Raw genomic sequence first — 22,628 nt, 5'->3', positions numbered from 1 at the left:
ATTCTTCACGATTCAATGAATTATATGTTACATAAATTGCATTTTAATGTATTGCATATTGCACTAGATGAATAGTGTTCAAACGTTTGAACCAAAACATTTGGCATATTAAAAATTAAATTTGCGGCAAAAAGCACAAAAAAAACAATGTGCCGAGCACTTATTTTCTCGATGTAAAATTTACGTTATTACCTTCAAAGAAATGTTGTAATTATATAGCAAAAGATTGTAACTGAACCATGAACATTTTACTTTTTACAGACGATATAAACGACAACGTTCCAACTTTTTCTCCGCTGTCTTACACGTTCTATATTAGTTATTACACTATCGCCGGTGCAAGCGTCGGAGCGGTAACGGCAACGGACAATGACGCGGGAGCTTACGGTGTGTTGACTTACACCCTTGACCAGACTGGTCTAAGCGAAGAGTATTTTGCTATAGATTCCACAGGGCTGATAACCACTAAGGTTCAGCCATCTACTGGTTCGTTAGGCTACGGTACATCTGTAACAATTTCTGCAAAGGCATCAGATGTTGGTGGAAATGAAGATTCAGCCACTGTGGTTATTATCATATCCGGTACGTGGACGTTGACACGAGTTAACATGTCGTCTTTTATCTAAGTATGTTGTGTAGATTTGATCACTTATTATAGTGTGGTAGTTCTTCCAAAAACCGTTTTCGCTGCTGATTGAGTGTTTGCACAAACTTGATGAAGTCAAAAATAATAATATTCTTTCGTAAAAAGTAATCAACAACTTTGCACATGATTAAGAATTGTTTAGGAAGGTCAAAGTTTAAAACAATCGTCTTCTAGAACTAAGTTTAATGTGGAACTATTTTTTTACATCAACTGAAAGTATCTTCCACTCTCTAAATGCATTAAACATGTGGCAAATTAAAGAAGAGTGATAAATATTAAATTAATTAATGATCATACAAGAATAATATCATTACAATTTTCGTCCTATATTAATGACGCCCGAACTATTATTATAAAAATACCAAGCCAAAAACACATCCTTTTTCAAACAAATTATTATATGTTTTCTTAAAAACTACAACAGTCAAAGACGTTTTGGACTTGAAACTAATCCGCATTCCAATAAATAACACGATTTCTCCTTTCATGTAAGACACTACAACAACCAGCACGACAACGACCACAGACCGATACAGAACGTTTATGGAAGACAGTAAGAACGTGGCATGGGTGGTTGTCGCTGGAGTGCTTGCATTAGGTTGTCTAGTGGCGATGGTGTATGTGCTGGCTACTTGTCGGGGAGAGAACGGATGTTCGCAATTCATGCGAACATGGTATGAAATTGCGTACATTTTAATGCTTTCAATCATATAAAAGGCTGTTTGAAAGTTGGTTTCTGAGCATTCATGTCAAACGCAGATAAAAGGTATTTTTCAATTTAAATATTAATATAACTTTAAAATGTCACTAATTGTAACATGTTCATAACAAGGGCGACTGAGTCACTCTTTAAACTTATTGTCTATATCTTGGTTTTATCAGGTTTAAATCTGAAATATAATTCAGAAGCCTTTTTAGGAGCTTGTCTCCAATACATACGTAGCTGCTACAAAACGTGTGCAAATAGTTCCTAAATTATTCTCTTCTTGATCGTTGTAACATGACGTACATAGCTTTAAACGTTCGTGTGTAAAACTTAATTTTGCTTTTTTCTTCTTGATTTTGGATCCATGACGTACGTGCAACAGGACGAGTGTAAATAGTTCATTTTGGTCTTGCCTTCTTGATCGTGGTTCCATGGTGTAAGTAGCTGCAACAGGAGGAGTGTAAATAGTTCATTTTGGCCTTCCCTTCTTGATTGTGGTTGTTCCATGAGTTTTGAAGCTGCAACAGGACGAGTGAAATAGTTCATTTTGGCCTTCCCTTCTTGATCGTGGTTCAATGATGAAAATATCTGTAATAGGATGAGTGAAAATAGTTCCTCTTCGCCTGATCGTGGTTCCATGATGCACGTAGCTGCAACAGGACGAGTGTAAATAGTTCATTTTGGTATTCCCTTCTTGTTCTTGGTTCAATGACGTACTTATCTGCAACATAATACAAGTAAATGGATCATTCCAACCGGACGAGGAGTAAATAGTTCATTTCGCTCTTTTCTTCTTGTTCGTGGTTCCATGATGAAAATATCTGTAACAGGATGAGAGTAGATAGTTCAATTCGCTCCTCTTTGATTGATCGTGGTTGTATTATGAACGTAGCTGCAACAGGACGAGCGTGAAAAGTTAATTTTGCTCTTCTCTTCATGATCGTGGTTCCATGATGTCAGTAACTGTAACAGGACGAGTATAAATAGTTCATTTCGCTATTTTTTTCTTGAGCGTGGTTCCGTGATGAAAACATCTGTAACAGGATGCGTGTAAATAGTTCATTTCGCTCCTCTTCGCTTGAACGTGGCTGTATGATGTACCTAGCTGCAACAGGACGAGTAAAATAGTTCATTATGTTCTTCCCTTCTTGATCGTGGTTTTTCCATGATGTATATAGCTGCAGGACAAGTGAAATAGTTTAAAAGTTCTTCTTCTCTCGATCATGGTAGCATGACGTACGTAGCTGCAACAGAAGATCTGTAAATAGTTCATCTTTTTCTTCTCCTCTTGACCATGGTACCATGATGTACCTTGCTGTAACATGACGAGTGTAAATATATCACAAGTTATTCTCCTCTTGATCGCGGTTCGATGACGTACGTATCTACAACAAGACGTCTGTAAATAGTTCACTTTGCTCTTCTCTTTTTGATCGTGTTTCCATGATATTTGTAGCTGTAACATGACCTGTGTAAATAGTTCACTTTGCTCTTCTCTTTTTGATCGTGTTTCCATGATATTTGTAGCTGTAACAGGACCTGTGTAAATAGTTTATTCAAGCTCTTCTCCGCTTGATCTTTGTTTCATGATGTATACACAACGAGTGTAAATGTTTCATAATATTTTTATTTTGATCATGGTTCCGTTACAATTGTAGCTGCAATACTACGAAACGTCTGAAGCGCAACACCTACATGCCTCGCAATTACGATTTTCAACGTGAAAGGCGTGATATCCGGCAGACGTCTGATAGTATTGTGTCCCCAAGAGCAGTCAATGTGAAGCAATCTTGTAAGTACTCAACCATAGAAGAGCATTAACAGAAAGCATGTTTTCTAATTTATATTGCGAGTGGTTAGAAAAGTGGTTTAAGGCCCTGTTTGAAATGATTTTATAGACTTCAGACTTCAACTGGCATTTTTACATTTTCATCTTCGGGATTGTTTATTGTTCGACCTAATAATGTTTTATGAGTATAAACGAAAAACGTTACTGTGCTTTAACTTAGCTGATAAATTTAAGATTGAAAGCAAAAACACGATTTTTTATTAATGAAAATGTATAGTTCAAAAATATTCCTTCAAAAACAGTTTCCATTCTTTTTCAGTTTCTATAAGAAAGCCTCCACCCCCGAAATGTGAGTATTGAATTTTATTGTTGATTATGTACTAAAACAATGTAATCTTTGTTCTTTTTTGTGCAATTACGATAAATAATTTTAAAATTTATGAATGTTTGAATAATACAAAGAAAACTAAAGGGACAAGTCTAATAGTCGCAAATTTGAAAGTATACCCTGTTTAAAAGGCACAAGGCAAGGGATCGAACAATAATGAACAAGAGACACAAACGTATAAAAATCAAATAAACGAATATAGAAGGACTTTACCGATTAATGCTTGAATTACCACATTGGAGCGGTCCGTGAAACACGAGCTCACTGGAACACGATTCTTTTGGGGGCTTAAAGTAGCGTGTATCGCCTGAACCTCACACTTCTAAATACAAATATATATAATATATATATATTATATTTTATAACTGTCTTTTTATTTCACTTTCAGTTCAACAAGGCTGGAGATCATACAACGATTCTCTTTAAAACATCATTGATGTCTGAATAGATTGGTGATCATACAACAATTTCCTATAAAACGATAATTGTATTCTGTATATAAGTGTAGAGAATACAACAATTCCCTTTAAATCGATAATTGTTGTCTGTATTGTATTGGAGATCATACAACACTTGCCTTTAAAACGATAATCATAATCTGTATAGTAACATACAACAATTCCCTATTAAACGATACTTATAGTCTGTATAGTGTTGTAGATCATACAACAGCTGCTTTTTAAAACGATAATTGCAGTCTGTATAGTATAGGAGATCATTCAACAATTGCTTTTAAAACGATAATTGCAGTCTGTATAGTATTGAAGACCATACAACAATTCCCATTAAAACGTTGTTGCAGTCTGTAGGAATTTGTATTGAAGTATTTTGGGGCTTCAAAATGACTAGTTACTGCATCCCAAAATGGAAGTCAATATTACTATTCGAATATCGACTATAATATTTTACTTCGTAAAATAAGACGCTACACTTGTAATAATCCGAATTTCGTATGTTCGAGTCTTAATGGAGTTATTTCTGTGATTTTTTTTTTTTACTTGTCATATACCATTTTGAGTGTTTTGTTGCTTTTTTCTCTATTTATTCATTTCCCTTGATCAAAACTTAACACTTACCAGAAAGTGACTGTGTTGTAAAAAGTAATTAAATATTCAAAAAAGATTGCATAAGTTTAAATAAAAATATAATTGGAAACAACTTCCCGTTTATATTAAAAATGGTATTCCTGTGTTTTCAAACGTTTCTTGGACTTTGAAGCTGAATGTTCGAACAATTGCTTGAATACCAAACAAAAAGCAGACGAAAATAACTCGTCGAACATAAATTCGATGTTTAATCATCGTTCAACTATCTGTTTGAACTGTTTGTCGTTGTTATACGTAATACGAACCTCCCGGAAATTTGACACAACAGTTAAATTATAGAATTAGGATTATTATCCTACCCACGCCTCAAAAATTTGCAACCTAGCGTGATTTTCACTCTTTACCTGGAAAAATTATGTCCTCAAGCGAATAAGACTGGTCACTGACAGTGAGGGATGACAGAATATCCATGCATCATGAAAAAATATATACAACTAGGAAAAATGTTTTCATCTAATGAATATCCGCAATTGTTTTGCTAACACGTTCGACCTTTTAGATGTTCATTCAATAAATGGCGGCCTAGTAACTTGGTCATGTATTGATGCCCTGTTCAATTAAAAGTAGATTCGTGCATTAACTGTATTTGTTGGAAACATAAATGCGTTCATTCAATTGATGAATGTTACTAAACGATTTACACTCGCAAACGAGTCAAAGATTAACTATAAACAGAATGAATAAAACTATCCGACATTGTTTGAAAAACAACAAACCACAAGTACTCGTATTCCATTCCTGGTCTCCACACACTTTAAACAGCCCAACCATACATGATATCTTGCAAATTATTTGAAAAAAATCCTCTTTGAAGTATTTTAGTAAAATTGTCAAATGGCTTTTTTAACATGAGATACCATTATTATCATCAAGAGTTCAACCACATGTTTTAGCTCATCCGATTGTTTGGATCGCCTGCTTGATAGTAAATATTTTTATTGAATGCTTGTTGAAATGTAGTGTACCTAGCTGAAATTAACGTTGGAATTATGCAACGGATATCAACTTCTTTCCAACATAATGTCCCCTCAGCTCTCGAGCTGTTAGTTGTTAAATGTATGTCTTTTGGGAATCTATTATGTTAAATAACATATTTTGTAAGGAAATCGCCTGAACGATTTTCAGTTATCGATACCAACGTATGACATTCGTTCCGCTAAGCTGCACGGATACATATTTATACATGAAAATAAATTTATAGAAACAATAAAGTCTCTGCATTTTTCTTTTAAAAGTAACAGTATTCATGTGAAACTTGATATCATTTATTTGCAATAATGCACAAAACAGAGTATACGTTATATTCAGTCTGATTATAAACAACACAAAAAAATAAAAATAAAATCAACCGCTCAATACTTTTTTCAAGATATTGAAAAGTGGGAAAAATACACGTGATTTTCTGCAAAAAAACGGGGAATTCGCGTCACGAATGAGATTCAATAAAGAAAAGTCAATATAGATCACTTCCAAACACATTTCGCAAAAAAAACAACGCCTAAATTATTTATCAATTTAGCCTTCTTTCGCAAAAATTTAGGCCAGTGTTTGTCTGCATCGTAAGAAAATGGTACTTGAGTTGGCGACCTCCGGCATTGGAAACACGAAAAGAAGAATAGATCATTACTTTTTTGTCCTGAACATAAATGCGTCAATATACTATTGTTTACTTGACTTACACGAGAGAAGAGGAAAGCATTTATGACAAAACGGCATTTGCATAGAGCTGAAATGGGAATTTTGGGATTAAAGAAATTGAGTGCTAGTAGTTTTGTAACCAATATTGCAGAATAACCTCAAACTAATTATCAATTTAAGGAATTCTTATCGGCACATTGTGCTGTATTATTTATGAGTCAATTAGCTTCTGTATACATAGGGTTTCACAGAAACGTCAATACCCTTGAAATTAAAATACTAGTGCAGCGTCTGTATCAAATGGACATCTGTTAATTTTAAAGTTACTGTTTTTTGTTTGGCTGGTTAGTATTCCTTACAAATCAATCACTTTGTACAGACTAGTGTCTGTATTTATGACATAGAACAAGCTGGCAAACCATCGCTGATAGAAATGCTATCTTCGTTGTGACAAAACAATTACCTGTTTTGTAGTAGAAAACATCATTAACAGTGGAAACGTATGCAATTTAAAATTAATGATCAAAGGTTAATATTTTGTGAGTGGGCTAATTTGTTTGAACTTTTGCGTAAAGCTAACAACACTGTTGAATGAGTGTCTGTAAAAGCGTGCAAGTATAAACCTATATTTCTGCTGCATGCGATATCTGACAAAACCACGATGCGAGTTTACTCATAACTATACATGTTTAATATATAATTAAAAAGGTTTGTAAATTGTGCTACACAGGATACACGGAACAGTTTGGTTCAAAACTTAAAGAGCTTCATGGAACGGGAAGCCTTGGAATGTGTTTAAAATACATTGAGATTCGATCAAGTATTTCTTTGGAAATGAGCATTTATATATCTTTTTTAACTGTGCATATAATACTCTTACAATATTTTGGTTTAATTAAAGGACAAATATTCGAAATAAATAAAGGTAATGGAATAGGAATGAACGGCAAAATTAATATCAAGAGTCCGACAGTTTGGGTGGGAGACGTAAGCTTCGACGAATGCTTGGATGAATGTAAATTTCGCTCATCTTGCACGGCCGTGAACTACCGCAAAATGTTCAAGCTATGCGAAGTCTTGTACTGACGTTGTTTCGACTAAAACAAGAGGTCTATTATACTGGATAAAACCAACGCAAAAGGTAATAAGCTTTATTTAAAATAAATATTCGCTGCAGACTACCCTTTGAGAAAGTTGCTATGTTTTATGAAATAAATGTTTGTTCTCTTCTACATTTGGCTTGCGTCCACTGAAAGGTCAAATGTATAAACTATTATATATAATGCAGAATACAAACATGTACATAAGTGTTTTATATAGAACAAATACATTACATACAAATTATGTAAAGGCGAAAAGCGAAGATTGAGGTTTTTCAATTATCTTAAATATGTCAATATTGATATCACAGCGACTAGATGTCCAGTTGGTATGCTCTTTTGATACAGGGTAATTCTACTTTGTACTCGTGTACACAGGGTAGGTTCGCAGTATATATATATATATATATATAAATATATATATATATATATATATATATATATATATATATATATATGTATATATATATATATATATATATATATATATATATATATATATATATATATATATATATATATATATATATATATATATATATATATATATATATATATATATATATATGTATTTGGTACAAAAGAAAATTTATTCCTATCGCAGTCAGGCCTTACACGGATACAGCAAAGTTTCTCGTGGAATATGGTTGACAACCACAGCGATGTTTTACAATTGTTTTCTATACCATAATTGCTTATAAAGTTGTTGTCTAAGGTTTATATTAAACTAAATTAGAGTTAGTGAAAAACATGGCTATCAACTAAATGTTCATTATCAATTTAAAGTGTGCTTTTTATTTGTGGTTATAGCGTGAACTGCCATTTCAAAACATTGTTAAGATCATACTTGTTGGCTCGGGGTATGCCATGTCGTAAGGCATTGGATCTATATTATTGCACACACATATATGAAACGTTGAGCGTTTAACTACAACCTATATAACTTAAGAAATAGGAGATTGCATTAGGTATGTTTGTATATAAATATATATATTTGATATTCTGTTCAAATCATGTAATTGTCTGTAATCAAGGCACACATGCCCTAGATATTTATCATATAACGCTGAGATGAATCATATAATTACAACACAGACCAATCACCAACACTAAGCGGTATTCTGCAATGTTCGAATTAGAAAAATATATTACTTCCAAAACTAGGCCAGAAATGATCGAAAAATTGCTTGCAACAAAATCATTCAGGAAGAAACAAACATTTAATATTAAAAATAATTAAACTAACTTAATAATGCTTAAAATTAAATAAACAGTTTCTAATGTTGTACTAAAGTTTTTTGCCACTGTTTTGAGACAGAATTGATACTTGGGCTTTGTTTTCTTGAAAGTCAGTCTAATGTTTGATGGGTGAGCCACGTCCCCGACCCTCCAAACAAAGTAATTTCCTGCAACTGTCTTGATCCATAGTTTATGCCTTTGTTCTTTAACATGCATGTCAATAGTCAGCTGTAGTAATGCCAAATTAATGTCAATGAAAACCGAATGTTATAATTGCGTAAATTTATTTCATCCTTCAGAAAAAATCAAAAACACGCTATTTACAATACGATGACACATTGTCAGTGATGAGTCATAACTTATGACATGAAGGTCAGTTATGATTTCAATTGTTTAGATACTCCTTTGTCTTCGTTTTAAATTGAAAATCGCTCAAATATAACATTTTCAACATAACACATAAGTGTTTAAACAAAATAATGAACTAGTAATGTACAATTCTCACTTCGGGTATTAACGTAAGCAAATGGTTTTAATTTTAATTGGTTTACGGAAGTCAGGCCCCTGGCAAACATGTACAATTTTAAAATCATTAATTCTCGATAAATGTAACAACATGTGGAACTTATATACTCATGAGGATGCATACAATGAAACGCTTTGAATTTTGTAAATAAATCAGCCTTTGTAATAACTTTAGAGCATACGTCCTAAGGTATTCTCTCTTGGTCGGCATCAAAAACAAATAACAAATTTATAATTACGTATCGTGGGTAATACACGTGGTATGATACGCTCGAAATTATGTAAAATTTGGTATGAAGGAAATAAATAATGAAGAAGATATAAATACTTATTTGAATATGATACAGCCGCATCATGGGACGAAACGATATCTTGCCTTAATAATAAACAATAGTCCATTTTCTGGAAGTAAAGTTAAGCAACATTTAACAAACATATCGAGATAACATAGAACTTATTTATCTATTTTGCAGGACCATGTAGATTGCGGCACACACTCGTGTAACCCAGGACATATATGCATTATTCAGAAGAACAAATGTAAAATTAAAGGTAAGACAAAAGTCAAAAAGGGCATGAAATAATATTTAAGATAAGCAATATAGCTTGTTCAGATAATAGAATGTTGATATTTCGTGAAAATAGCAGTCGTTTACTGAACGTCAATATAGAATTTATAATGTTCGTAATGCGCACATACCATAGGTCCTCCAAAGCAATAAATCCGCCTTACATCAAATGGAAATGCAATGCATTAACTTTGTTTGTAAATTAGGAGTTCAAGTTTACCGCATTTAAACGTGTGCTTGATTTGTTTCGAGTTGATACATTAACTATAAATGCATATAATACATGTACAAGGCATGTTATCCAGTGCACAAATAAGAATTTAATTCAACTTGAATCAATATTCTTACGCTTAAACATGCTTCACATTTAGCTGACTTGATTGGAAAGTGTGTGCTCCTACATTGTTTCTCTTCTCCAAACAACCAATAAAGATACATTCATTTTTGAGAATGTTCCCCTTTATCAATTTCGAACAGCACCGTCATTCTCGGTAATGTAAATGCAATTGGAGGCAAATTAAAGATGCGATGTAAGGAAGGATTCACTGCAAAAAGACCTGCAACCATCACTTTAACCTGTGGAACGGACGGAGTCTGGAGTCAAGGACCGATAATTTGCTTCCCAGGTATTTAATCATATTTAATTTTACGATTCAACATTTATTGCAGCATGTCCGATTTTCAGAATTTGATTTAAATCAAAACCAGTAGATGCATTTGGTTTTGCAATAAACTTTATGAAATTCGGGGAAAGTACCACGTAAAATTTCCCGCTTACGTCATACAGATATGTTCCATAAGACCTATCATTCTTTGTTGACCTATCCGTGCTTGTAAGCCTATCACTGCTTGTAAATAATTCGTTGCTTGTTTACCCATGCACGCTTGTTTACCCATCGCTAAGTGTTGACCTATCACTGCTTGTTGACCTATCGCTAAATGTTGAACTATAACTGCTTGTTGACCCATCGCTAGGTGTTGAACTATCACTGCTTGTTGACCTATCGCTAATTGTTGAACTATCACTGCTTGTTGACCTATCGCTAAATGTTGAACTATAACTGCTTGTTGACCTATTGCTAAATGTTGAACTATCACTGCTTGTTGACCTATCGCTAATTGTTGAACTATCACTGCTTGTTGACCTATCGCTAAATGTTGAACTATCACTGCTTGTTGACCTATCGCTAATTGTTGACCTATCACTGCTTGTTGACCTATCACTAATTGTTGACCTATCCCTGGTGGTTAACCTATCACTGCTTGTTTGCCAATCACTGGTAGTTGATCAATCACTCTTGAGAGAATTGCATTTCTAACCGCGCGTATCTTCTAAACGTAATTTAAAGCTAGGATTGTATTGTATGATTGACGAGAAATCAAGTCGCAAAAACTCTGAGGCTGTTTTTTCCTTGATGAGTAAAGTCGACTGAAATTAGATGTTCCACTCGATTCAAATTCACTAAATATAAACATTACCGTTAATAATAATGATTGATGTTATTTTAAATCTTTAAATATGTCCCTTTGAGCGTGTGCTCGTGTTTTTTAACACTTTTTATATAAGCTACTTATTATAAAGTGGTGTTGTCCACCGCAAAGTACAATTGTAATAAGTAATGCCACTGTTTGTTGAAAGTGTGTGTCTGTATTGAAACAAAAAGGAGATTTGTTTACACGGCACACACATAATAGTTAAACAATCACGATAATTAATACATACACTTACAGACACTTTCCTTTGTACATGTGATCAGGCATTTCGTGTTGCTTTTTTAAATGAAGTTCTACAGTATGAGTTTCTTATAAATATCGTAGTCCGTTTATATAAAATAAAACAAAAACATATCAAAACATAAAGCACATCGTCCTTTTTCTCTGCTTTCAGTAACATTGAAAGAAGGCGTCAACGGATTTTACACGTTAACGTTTGCCGAGGCGTCTAGAAGATGCACTGACTATGGCCTCACGATTGCCACCCCTGCCCAGCTTTTGGAGGCGTGAATACAAGGAATGCAGATGTGCAGCTGTGGCTGGCTTTCAGATGGATCCAGTGGCCTTATTTTACAATCTGAGTCTCTTTCGTGCACGAGTTATCCATACAAAGATGGTATAATATCCATGTCAATTTCGAACCAGGCAGGGTGTCTGGTGTAGTATTTGAGTATGCAATTGTGTAGTAGCGCAATAGGTTGTTTCGAATTTGTATTTTGTATTATGTACACAAAAAGAAAACAAATTTTAACACACCTTATATGCCATACATTTTATTTGCCATACAATGTAGATATTAATTCTATCATTTCTACTACACATTATAAACATCCGAAACTGTAACAGATATGGTGTTCGCTGGACTTCTCTAGCTACTGATTGTTCAGTGGTAATTTAGTATAATCTTAAAAAATAATAAGTGAAACTATTGCTGTGATAGTGGTTAAGAACAAAAACATTTGGTTTTGGATCTACATTGATATAAACTGATGTGTTGAGCTAATATAACTTATCTTATGGGGTTTGGTTTTTAAAAAAGGGGGAAATACACGAGGGAGTAACAACACCTATGATTTTCTGAAAAACAACGGTGACCAAAATTCATGCGTCAATATGAATAACTTTTAAAAACCCTTTCGCAAATAAACAACGCCTCATTCATATATTAGTTAAACATTCTTTTGCAAATATGCAGGCCAGGACTTGTCTGCATCTAACTAAAAGGTACATGAACTCCAGCAATTGGAAACATGAAAAGGGAATGGATCATTGCTTGATCTTAACGGATATACGCTGTGAAAGGTAAAGTGAAAGTAACGCTCAATTAACATACATCCCAATGGGGTCGACACCATTTGTAAAGAAGATCACTTTATTTTAAACGACTTTTAAAACTACTGGATGATGAAATAGTATAGTGAAAAGCTATTCTTTCATTGAAGTGCTGAATTGGCATCTCATATTTTATGAACATATATAAGTGAAACACGTTGTTCACTTAAACGTTAAATTGAAAGCTACAGCTTCAAAGAGTTTTTATTGTGTTACCAACTAATAATTCCCTTTGCAATAGCTAATGGTAAAGATATTATTTTAACTAAATGGCATGCTAAATTGTGGATCTCCAATTATGCAAGCCTAACTACGTATATTTTCTTTGTATCGATGTTTTTTTTTTGTTGTTGGTGGTAACGTACTAAATTTTAAATTATTTTAAAGACTATGAGCCATTAAGCTGTCAAGATGATTATAAACAGAGCAGTAACGCACGACCTGTGCTATTAACACGTTGAGCCTCGTTACAATCCAATATTCATGTGAATCACACAGCTGGCGATCCGGCGTGCTTCATCTGGAATTGATCATTCTTATTTTTTCCCGAACATGAAAATGAGTGGGAGTGGTTTTGTACCCAATATTTCAGAAGGATTTGAAACAAAATATCAGGAAAATGTTATTTTCAGCACATTTTGTTTTATTATGTATTAGTCAATCAGCTTTTTTATTCATATATAATGAGAGAAACGACTAAACACTGCAAATTAAATAATTATGTTGCATCAGTCCGAAACAGGCTTCTGTTAATTTTAACAGTAACTATAATTGTGCATGATGTGTATTCCTAGGACTCACAACAATCAATGTGACTAGGCTGGTGGCTGTTTATCTGAACTAGACTCAACGTGCTTTGAATACGAGATGGGAAGCTGCACAAGCTGGCAAACCATCGCTGATATAAAAGTTATGTACACTGTAACAAAACTAATACTTGTTTTGAAGTAGAAACCCTCATTAATTGTGGAAACGCATTGAATTGAAAATTAATTATCAGTGGCAAATATGTTTTGTGTAGGCTAATAAATTTGAACACTTGCATTAAGCTGACAGCGTGGTATGAATGTCGGTTGAAACGTGCAAGTACAAACCGGGGACAGATGTTTCAGCTACTATATCTGTATTGTTTTGCAAATCCCTTAAATGTCACATCGACCGTCGGCACTCAAATTTATCATTGAAAAAATATTTAAAAGTAAGTGGATGCACTTCTTTATAAATGTGGTATAAATAAGCTACCAACCTAATTTATAATTACAACATACAGCTAATTGGAGTAATACAAACGAGTACATGATATAAATCAAGGGTGGAAACCTAATTTTGTCTCTGTTAATGTTTTGCGTAACGTCAATCATAAGAAATGATAAAACCTAAGCATTATACGCACGCAGGATGTCATAAAACATAAGCATTATACGCACGCAGGATGTCATAAAACCTAAGCATTATACGCACGCAGGATGTCATAAAACCTAAGCATTATACGCACGCAGGATGTCATAAAACCTAAGCATTATACGCACGCAGGATGTCATAAAACCTAAGCATTATACGCACGCAGGATGTCATAAAACCTAAGCATTATACGCACGCAGGATGTCATAAAACCTAAGCATTATACGCACGCAGGATGTCATAAAACCTAAGCATTATACGCACGCAGGATGTCATAAAACCTAAGCATTATACGCACGCAGGATGTCATAAAACCTAAGCATTATACGCACGTAGGATGTCATAAAACATAAGCGACATTCAATAATTAATGCTAATTAAACCTGTGAATAATACGTCTTCATAACTACATTTAAGAACAAAACATGACACACGCAAACACTTGAAATACTTCTGCGAAGGGAATAATATGAAATTTAACGTTTGTTCCATATCGAAAATTATATATTTTCAACTTACATTTGAAAACAATTCACCTGAAACACAACTTTGTAAAAAGTGTTGCTTTATGTGGTTACTTCAGTTTGCGAAACATAGTGGTTGGGGAACTCATGCTTTGTACGCGCTCTCACTCAAGAGCTTCTATTTAAGGCAGAATAGTTATTCCTTGCTTGTTTTACACAGAGGCGGCAGCGATCCCTGCAAAACTCCCTCGTTTAACTGAGATGTTTAATGATAAAATGTGCTTTGTTATTTTATTGCCTTCAAAATCAGAGTCCGAATCATTAGTTGGTTCAACTCAATTATGCTCAATACGTGTGAATTTCCTAGATATTTCAGTAATAAGTACTTAACGATGCACTCTTACTCCCAAAAAAGATTTACCACAATTAACTATATGGTTTTAATATTCCAAAAACGATGAGTAAATGTTAAATACAATGTTTTAAATGAAAGATATCGAGTTTAATTTAAAAGGAATGAGCATTAAACACAGAATTTCTATCTTATGAGACTATAGTAGACCACATTAAATCTTTTAGAATTCACCAAACATTTAATAGTTTTGCGCTTTCTACTTTCAAATTCACGGTTACACTCTTGTTATGAGTTATAAGTATTTCCATAAATTCATTATTTAGTAAATAGTTTAAGATTTATCAGTCAAAATTCATGTTTGTAAAACAGTTAAATAAATAATTATTTAGTATGTGTCTTTCTTTAAACCTTGCGGTGAAGGATAACCCCTGCAAATGACGGCACCTATTTCCAACGGGGTCCTCTGTTTATGCCGAAGGGACAGCACACAGAGGAGACAGTGGTGGGATAGAGAAAGTCCGGTTTCGAGACCTTTAGCTGTCTTCGGAGAAACCCCTTGGTGATTTTACGTGCTCGATGTAAAAACCCGTTACACGTTGTACGACTTTCAAGGGTCCTATTGCGAATCAAATAAACGATTATGGTACGGCTTCTTAGGAATATAGTGTGACTTGGAACCGAAAACATATGTCTTCAAATAAGAATAATGTGCAAAGAATGTCCTTTACATTGTTGAATTTTCTTCAAGCACGTTTATATATAACGAGTATTTGAGAAAGACAGTGCACTTATGACGCCACTCTCTAATCTTCGTAACATCAGCTTCTTTTTACAAATTTCCTTTTAACCATCGGACAAAATTCCTAATACAAATATTTTATACATAAGAGAAATCCTTTTCGGATACCGTTCCAGTCCTGACGCTTCAGACATAAGAGCAGATTTTTGTACAACGGTCACTTAAAAGATGTTGGATGATGACCAAACAGGCAAGTAACCGAATACATTTGTAACCAGCATATGTTCATCTGCAATAACTGTTTGGAGGCATACCCAGTGGTAGATTGTTAGTTAGATTGTTAAGTTTAAAGATGATGATGCTCACATATTTAAATACAAACAAGTTCATTTGAAACTGGTGTCACGAATATTGTTAGAAGAACAAAACAAAACAAAATATACCACAAGTATATCCATTCAATTTCCGGACTCCACACACTTTAACCAGCCCAAATTCGTTCGTTCATTGTATCATGAAAAATATCAAAAAATAGTTTTCCTCCTAAAAGTAAAGATAAATCATCAATTTACTTTTTTTAACATGAGGTACCATTATAACTTGTGTCGTAAATCGCAGTAATCATTTGATTCTCATTAGATAAGAACAAAAACATTTAATATATTTTTTTATATACTTACATAAAATGACTAATAAAACAGGAGATGTTTGTCAAACATTATGCCCCCCCCCCCTGAACTCCATGTTGTCAGGATAATTTGGACAATTAAATGAAATACGCATGGACCTCAAAGTTTTTCGGCCATGGGTACAGGCGGTGTCAAGTTATCACAGAGACAACTTTTTGCATTCAAGGGGCTATGACCTTTACCTTTGACCCGATGACTCCTAAAATTAAAGGTGTCATCTACAGGTCAGGCCCAACCCCCTAGTCAAGTTTGATGATCAAAGGTTCAGGCTTTGTTGAGATATCATTGGGAGAAGCTTTGTTAACTTTTTTTGTGTTAAAGGTCACTGTAACCATGACCTTTAACCCTATGAAACCCAAAATTAAAAGGGGGGCATCTACTGGTCAGGCCCAAACTTCAAGTCAATTTTGATAACCATAGGTCCAGGAATGGTAGAGTTTGCCTTCACTGTGACCTTGACCTTTGATCTGAAGACCCCCAATATAAATAAGGGTCATCAACTGGTCTGTCCCAACCAACAAAGTAAGTTTAAGGGCCATGGGTGCATGCAGTGTCAAGTTATCATACAGGCAAACTTTTTGCGACCAACGTCACTGTGACCTTGACATTTGATCCCTTAAATTAAAAGGGGTCATCTACAGGTCAGACCCAACCCCCTAGTCAAGTTTGATGATCATAGGTCCAGGCTTTGTTGAGATATCACTGGGAGAAGGTTTGTTAACTTTTTCGTGTTAAAGGTCACTGTAACTTGGACCTTAACCTGATGAAACCCAAAATCAAGAAGGGTCATCTACTGGTCTGCCCCAACCTTAATGTTAAGTTTGATGACCATAGGTCTCGGAATTGTCGAGTTTGCCTTCAAGGTCACTGTGACTTTGACCTTTGACCATATGACCCCCAAAATCAAAAGGTTATCACTCGGACAACTTTTTATCATTTAAGGTCAATGTGACCTTGACCCTGGGACCGATGAACCCCAACATCAACAGGTGTCATCAACTGGTCCTACCCAACCTCCGAATCAAGATAGAAGGCCATGGGTGAAGGCATTGTCAAATTACCAATCGGACAACATTTTATCATTCAAGGTCACTATGACCTTGACCTTTGACCCGATGACCCCGAAAATCAAAAGGGTTCATCTACTGGTCAGTCCCAGCCTCCATGTCAAGTTTGATGACAATAGGTTTAGGCATTGTTGATTAATCACTCGGACAAGCTTTAAAATCCTTTTACCATTTGAGGTTGCTTTGACCTTGACGTTTGACCCGATGGCCCCTTAAATCAATAGGGGTCATCTTATGGTCAGGCCATATCTTCAAGTCAAGTTTGGTGACCATACTCCAAGGCATTGATGAGTTATCCCTCGAACAAGCTTTGGTCTACCGACGGACCGACCGACCGACCGACCGTCCGACCGACCTACCGACCGACATGTGCAAAGCAATATACCCCTCTTCTTTGAAGGGGACATTAAATTTTTTGGATGCAATGACCAAAATAAGCAACCTCATACGCCCGGTAACACAGGTTTAACTATAAACTAGTTTGTGTTTAATCGTATTCTGGGGCCGTACTTAAAAAGCATCTTAGCGACTATTTTCAATTTAATGAGAATTTCGTATTTTTGGCATCGGTTATTTTTAATACCTTCTCCATTTCATCAGATTTATTAATATGCATATATTGTATAGACCATTTTCTTGCTTATGTCTATATTTTTGCTATACAAACATTGTCGTTTTCTTAAAATTCAAAAGGCAATTCTCCACTTCACAAAATTGCTACTAAGATTTTTATTGAAAATGGCCTCAGGACGCAGTTTAGCAATTTATCGTTTTTGAGACCTAGCTATTTCGCTCTTCAGGACTCAAGATTTCACCCTTATATTGCAGCTCTTACAATGTTACGATCGCCTGCTAAAAAGTAAATATTTATACGGAATGAGCGTTAAAATGTCGCGTAGCTGAAATTTACCCTGGCATTAGATGGAGGACATCAAATTCTTTCCAATGTAATATTTTACCTTCTTTTGAAAGTTTTCATCTGCAACCTGATACTCTAGGCCTGATACTAACCAGATTCGTTGATGTATTTAATAATAGATCGATGACATTGTGAAAAAAAATACGTTTACGTTTACAATGAATGTTATTCAGATTACAAATTTCATTTTTCTATTATGCATGTACATGTTTACATGTATTTGCATAGATTGGCAATCTCAATCAGCGATAAGCTGATTACCACAAAGCAATGACACTTCTGTGCCACCTGCATTTCAGAAATAAAGTACCCGGAATTTTTTAAAACAACATTTACCACCGATCGTTTTTATTTTATTCATAGGAAGAAGTTATACTAAGATGATATCATGACAACATATAACTATTTTTTTAACGACATTTGTTTCTTATACTATTGTGACGTCATATCCTGTATGACGACATCATTATTTCTTATATGTTCAAGACGCAATCTATGCTTTAATACATTAAGTAAGGACCGTTTATTAAAATGTTTTTTACAAAATAAAGACGAAATTGCTCGTTTGCTTTTTAAGAAACTGTTCCATTTGTGTCAGGAAAAAATGAACATTTTATAAATACATCGGCTGTTTGTAAACGATAAGTCCCAGAAGATGACACACCAAAAGAAACAAAATATATAAATCCATTAAAACTGGAGAATTATTTCTGGAATATACTGCAATATTTTGCTCATATTATATTGAAATTTATTTTGACTAAATTACCATTCAGAATAAAACTGTAAAATTTCGCAAAAAAAATGAATATGGAATTGGAAAAATATTTCTTAAGATTTGACCTAGTGACCTAATTTTTGACCTAATGTGATCCATATTCACAATTGCTCAAGAAAACATGCAGACAAGTATTATGACAAAGTTTCATTACAAGTTGATAAAAAAAACCTTGACTTAACAACATGGGAAAATATCCTAAGATAACATGTAGACAAATGTTTGATTAAGTGTCAAAATAATTTGGTAAAAACTATTAACATCATGACGTGGAATAAAAACTTAAAAGCCCACCAACACGGTTTATGCCATTGAAGAACCCGTTTCTTCTCGTGGAAAAAAAATCCGGCTATAAAATGGGAAATAAAGGTATGACTTATCGGAATATTGCAAATTGAATAAATGTGTTTGCCCATTGACTTGCGGAATGATGTACTTAATACAAATATAAATAGAGCACTTTTATATTACACATGTGTAAAACAGAAAATACGTGACAGTTTTATTAAACCGGAAACAAGTTAAAGCATGTGATAAATACATTTATTTTATAAGATGTTGACATATTAATGGCATTGAAAGATAAATTGATATTTTATTTTTATTTCAACATTTAAAGTATAACCAATACCAGCTACATTAAAGAAGCATTGTTAAACGTCCATCAAGGCTGAACATTGAGTTGTTCTATATACCACTGGGATGTGTCCGAAATAAAGTGATAGAAAGTCAATGTCGCTTAGAAAAGAGCTTAAAATCATGTCCTTGGTTGCTTTATTTATAGCCTATTTATAAACTGCCCAAAACACCTGCAACCGCTGCTCATGCGCTCTGCGCAAGCGCAAAGTAACTTCCGAATACAACGGCTGGTCCCTGAAATGTTGTAATATGTCTCTGAGCATGTAAATAAATTGGCCTAAAATTCACAAACAAATTATTTTGACATACCTAATAAAACAAAACAATTCAGTTGAAGCTATGGTCTCAACTGCCAGATTTGGATATCAGATTTTGCTTATATTTGACTTACTGGCCTACTTTCTGACCAGACATTTTATTTATAAAAACTTAATTTAACGGCTGTAATGGGATTTTGCAGTTGGTTGATGTTGCTTTATTATTCTTCACATCACTGATAGATGATTTTGTAGATGTTGGCTTCACAGCTAATCACTGTAGGTTATTTTTGTATACAGATTTAACAAATTGTAGATTAAAAAACACCCATTGAAAAACATCAAATATGATACCAAATGTATGCACAATTACAAACCTGAATGCCAGACCCAGACGCGATAGACCCAGCAACGACACCGGCAGATCCAAACCCGAGTGCGCCTAAAACAGCAGGGGCACCAGCCAGTGTTGCAACACCCGCTGCGACGCCAAACTCTACACTACCAAGTCCTAAAAAGAATGTGATTCAACAAAATTAGTTTTTTGTTTAGTTCATAGGTTGCTTTAAAGAATTTAGGTTGGCTTCATAGTTCAAACTGATATATAGCATACCCCGTATTTTTAAAACACCTTATAATTGAACTATTCGTCAAAGTTTGGTATCATGCTTTGTGCTCGTGGTTGTATATGTTGACAGACTATTCTTCATCGCCCGCGTTCATATATCTGGAACCCTTTTGTCAATTAATGTTTACGAAACTTTGGTCAAATCTTCAATGTATTGACCTGATTCATGTTCAAACAAATATTACCCAACAACTTACTCGATTCACGTTTGTACTATGTTAGAATCGTTTCTCGCATATCTTAAACTGACATAGATGTTAGGGAAATACTTGAAACGTTGGCTTTTAAAGTAAGAACTGTTTTTGTATGAGTAATGAGTCAACGTTTAACGTGTTGTTTGTACTCAATTGTTATTGATTTTCACACAGAAAACACCCACAAAGGTTGGTTCTTAAAAGGTCGAAGGAAAACAGAAATCACAATTATATATAATTAGAAAACTTCCATTTATTTTACGTTATATATTGTACTAAATTAGGAAATTGTTTGAGATTGTTCAATTAACTTAGGCAAGTCATTTCTCAATCTCGTTTTCGTTTCAGTTATAGGCTTGAGCTTTGTATTTATGTCTTTATGTAAATCTCACTAAATATAATAAAATTATTAATAATAATAATAATAATAATAATAATAATAATAATAATAATAATAATAATAGTAATAGTAATAATAATAATAATAATAATAACAAAAATACAAATATAAATGATAATGTGTTTCGGTTCTTTGCCAAAGACTTTCCTGTTGCGAATATTGCCAACAAGGCTTGATCGTATACAAAATAAATCTGGTGTAGATTGAATGAGGATAATGAAGATGATTACGGTAATATGATGGTGGTCATGATGGTAGTGGTGATGACGATTGTGATTGTCATGCTGCAGTATGGAATATAAGTACTGATAGTGCTGACTGGCTTCAGCGAAGACCACCATCATGGTAATGCCATTCAGCACTATCAGTGCTTATTCAGCTTGTTCCTTATTGCAGCATGACCGTATTCTAACTACTACTGTTTTACAAATATCAAAATGCTGCTTATAAATTCAATTAAATCGCAGCTAGTTGCACAGTATTTTAAATCGACAGAAATAATGCAGTTCTTACCTGGCATAATTGTAGAGAATGTCCGAAAAATATTATTGAAATAACAATGCTATCACGTACACAACTTGTTTACCAATACAATCACAAAGAACTGAATGCCAGCGTATTACTCACCATGGTAAGGCCATACAAAATCAAACATATGCTTAAATTTAGTTTAGGGTAGTCATAACGCATACGACTATTATATTACTATGTTGATGTGTGCCGTTAGGTGATTTAACATAATGAACGAACGGCTTAAACTAATTGTGGTAATGTGTAACCATGCATGGATGTTTTGTTGATAATTTAATTAAACACCCTGAAAGTTTTAAATATGTATTGATTGTCTGTTTGAAATAAATGACAGGTTAGTTTTTTGGTTCTTCTGATATTTAATGTTTAGCTTAAGTAATATGATACTCCCGCCCTAGCATTATACCAGTATAATTAAACTCTAGAGGCGGGAGTATCATATTACTTAAGCTAAACATTTAATATCACAGCAGTGAATATGTATGATGAATCATAGCTCTAAATATCGTTTCAAATTGGTAGTTTATTAAGCGTAGCTTTTAAACCTATAGGTTATCAGGAAATCTATTTATAAAGCCAGAACGGTCTGTACACATTACGGCAATATAAATAACATGTTCAACTGTACCATCAGTATAAAACTTTTGTTGTAAAGTGTGTTAAACACACATCATTTTTTCATAGCCTTATAAGAATGTAGATCGATTCATTTTCAGAAAATAGCCTGGCGCAAGTGTATTTACGTGCTTCTCATCCATCTTTGTTACACGCTCTCCGAAAATAGAGCGACGCAAAGGCATATTTATGTTTCGTTTACATATATATTAACTTAACTCTGACTATTAAGCACAGCTTTAATATAGCTTAAAGATAAATTAAAGTTGATAAAATAAAGGTAGATATGCATTTGTTAAGATATCGTTAGATGGCATGAAGAACAATCTTAATGATAGGCGGGGTAGCGAACGAGTCTTTCTTAATCATTAAAATATTACTTGAGGTTACCTTACTGACCTAGCATACAAAATGATAAAT

General features: G+C 34.0%; 1 protein-coding gene and 1 long non-coding RNA gene across 2 annotated transcripts in view; one reads left to right on the top strand and one right to left on the bottom strand.

The window, feature by feature from the left end:
• Positions 1 to 11,710, top strand: part of LOC128204968 (cadherin-23-like) — a 40,880-nt gene extending 29,170 nt beyond the window's left edge. Inside the window, exons 16-20 of the mRNA XM_052906362.1 lie at positions 262 to 582; positions 1,140 to 1,320; positions 3,011 to 3,144; positions 3,461 to 3,490; positions 11,595 to 11,710. Coding sequence (XP_052762322.1) covers positions 262 to 582; positions 1,140 to 1,320; positions 3,011 to 3,144; positions 3,461 to 3,490; positions 11,595 to 11,710 — 782 coding nt within the window. The remainder of the gene's footprint in view (positions 1 to 261; positions 583 to 1,139; positions 1,321 to 3,010; positions 3,145 to 3,460; positions 3,491 to 11,594) is intronic.
• Positions 11,711 to 19,473: 7,763 nt separating this feature from the next.
• LOC128206344 (uncharacterized) lies at positions 19,474 to 21,720 on the bottom strand. Its single transcript, XR_008256448.1, has 3 exons — positions 21,576 to 21,720; positions 20,218 to 20,351; positions 19,474 to 19,817 (listed from the first exon to the last, which is right to left on the bottom strand). It is a non-coding gene; the product is annotated as an uncharacterized LOC128206344 (long non-coding RNA).
• Positions 21,721 to 22,628: the final 908 nt, after the last annotated feature.

This window comes from Mya arenaria, chromosome 10 (assembly GCF_026914265.1).
Source record: "Mya arenaria isolate MELC-2E11 chromosome 10, ASM2691426v1".
NCBI classification, from domain to species: domain Eukaryota; kingdom Metazoa; phylum Mollusca; class Bivalvia; order Myida; family Myidae; genus Mya; species Mya arenaria.
The sequence above is the reverse complement of the archived record's forward strand: the minus strand, read 5'-3'. Positions and strand labels throughout refer to the sequence as shown.